This window comes from Zeugodacus cucurbitae, chromosome 2 (genome assembly GCF_028554725.1).
Source record: "Zeugodacus cucurbitae isolate PBARC_wt_2022May chromosome 2, idZeuCucr1.2, whole genome shotgun sequence".
NCBI lineage: Eukaryota > Metazoa > Arthropoda > Insecta > Diptera > Tephritidae > Zeugodacus > Zeugodacus cucurbitae.
This window is the reverse complement of record NC_071667.1, coordinates 12,962,952-12,964,719: the sequence shown is the minus strand read 5'-3', so window position 1 is coordinate 12,964,719 and position 1,768 is coordinate 12,962,952. Positions and strand designations below refer to the sequence as shown.

Genomic DNA, 1,768 nt, shown 5'->3' with positions numbered 1-1,768 from the left:
TTAGCTTTTGATTAGCCCCAAATGATTTATTATGCTAGACAATTTATGTCAAGGCGAAATGGATTTCTCTTGTAATTATATTTTCTCTGACCAAATGAGCAAATAAGAAAATGAGAAAAAGGTAGTACTGAAAAAAGAGCGTATATATATTAAACGTTCGATTGGCAATAATAAATGAAAAATTCGATTTGGGTTTGTTTGTAAAATTTTAAAGTAACAATTTGTTTGAAATGTGCGTTGGGTGTCCTTTTTATTTGCAATTTTTCATTGTTCCATACTATTGTGTAATTTCTTTTCGCTGCTCTCAGTAAGAAAACCTCATTCGTGGTTAATTGGCCAGCATGACAAGACAAGTGTTTTCGAGTTTGTGAAATGTCACAGTAGTAATACGTAAAACACAAATACACCTTTCTTTCGCAACGTCAATAAATTTTTGGTTGGAAAAATAAGGCAAATTGAGTATTGCTTTTATGCCTACAGTGTTTGAAACCTTGATACTAGCAGCATCATATTGTTTCAGGAATGAACTAATGTTCACTGTATTATCGATATATCAGATATGTCCTCATATCTTAATAAAAACTACAACTCCAGCATAAATCTCGTAAAATATTTCTGTGAACTAATTAAAAAAAAATATTTATAAATCATTTCTTTTTACGCTTTAGAAATTTATTCTATAATATTATATTTAAATAAATATATATGTATCTTTTCTATATAAATAGATGGCATCTTTGCATAAAACACATACAAATAGCGGTATATCTTTCTTCATCTTCCTTCGCAATATGAGTTCAGTATACCGAAAGTGCCACTAACGCGTGTCGTTGCGAATCATCTTAATAAGCATACAAAAAGAAAAAAATAGGAAAAAATAATAATAAACATGGAAATGCAATTTATCGAGAAACTCAATGCACTAAATTATAAATATTGGACTATCATGACACGCGCTTATCTGGAAAAGGAGGAGCTAATGGACACCATCGACAGAAAGGAGCCGAGCTTAAATGTATGTATAATAATAGCAAATCTGAAAAAACCTCTCAGGATGACTTGGTGTTTTTTTGCGTTTCACAGACTCATGCTAAGGAGCGTCGTGCCAGATTCATTTTACTTTGCCTAATTGAGCCATCACTTGTTCGTGAATTGCCAGAGAATATCAGAAGCGCAAGAGACATATGGACTCACTTTTCTTTCCGTTTTAGAAGGCGAAGAAGTGCATCGTGCTCACATGCATCCTAAACTACCTAATATTTTATAACTGATATTATTTTACTTTTATTTTATATATTTTTCAATGTTTGCATATATGTTACAACAAATAAATGTCCAACTAACGTAATCATATCATATAAAAACCGCTAGTATTGTTAGTTTCAGTATCAAAGCGTACAAGCAATGATCATGAGGAAATAGTTTTTCTAAAATTGTTGTTGTCAACAGACAAATTTTCCTCTACAATCGTAGGTTGGTTCGAATTTTTCGGTTTGTTTAATTATCAGAAAAAATCAACGTATAAGACAAAATTCATTATAATGTTTATATTTGGAATAACTGTTTCATTACCATATATATATACTGATAATGGTAAAACCTTATTAATAGTTGGTATATTTATTTTTGAATAATAAAAATGTATGGAATTGGGAATCTCATCATCCTAAAGACTAACATGTATAGAACCGTGTATCAAGCAATCATTATGTGAACTCTTTTACTCTGTGTAACATGTTGCGAGAGACAAAACAGTTTGCTCAACCTA

The 1,768-nt window shown here is 30.7% G+C and overlaps 1 protein-coding gene across 1 annotated transcript; it reads left to right on the top strand.

Annotated features, from left to right (window-relative positions):
- The first annotated feature begins 728 nt into the window (after positions 1 to 728).
- LOC105219084 (uncharacterized) lies at positions 729 to 1,364 on the top strand. Its single transcript, XM_011195008.3, has 2 exons — positions 729 to 1,015; positions 1,084 to 1,364. Exons 1-2 carry the CDS (start codon positions 890 to 892, stop codon positions 1,246 to 1,248), a joined length of 291 nt encoding a protein of 96 aa, XP_011193310.1. The 5' UTR covers positions 729 to 889; the 3' UTR covers positions 1,249 to 1,364.
- The last annotated feature ends 404 nt before the right edge of the window (positions 1,365 to 1,768 follow it).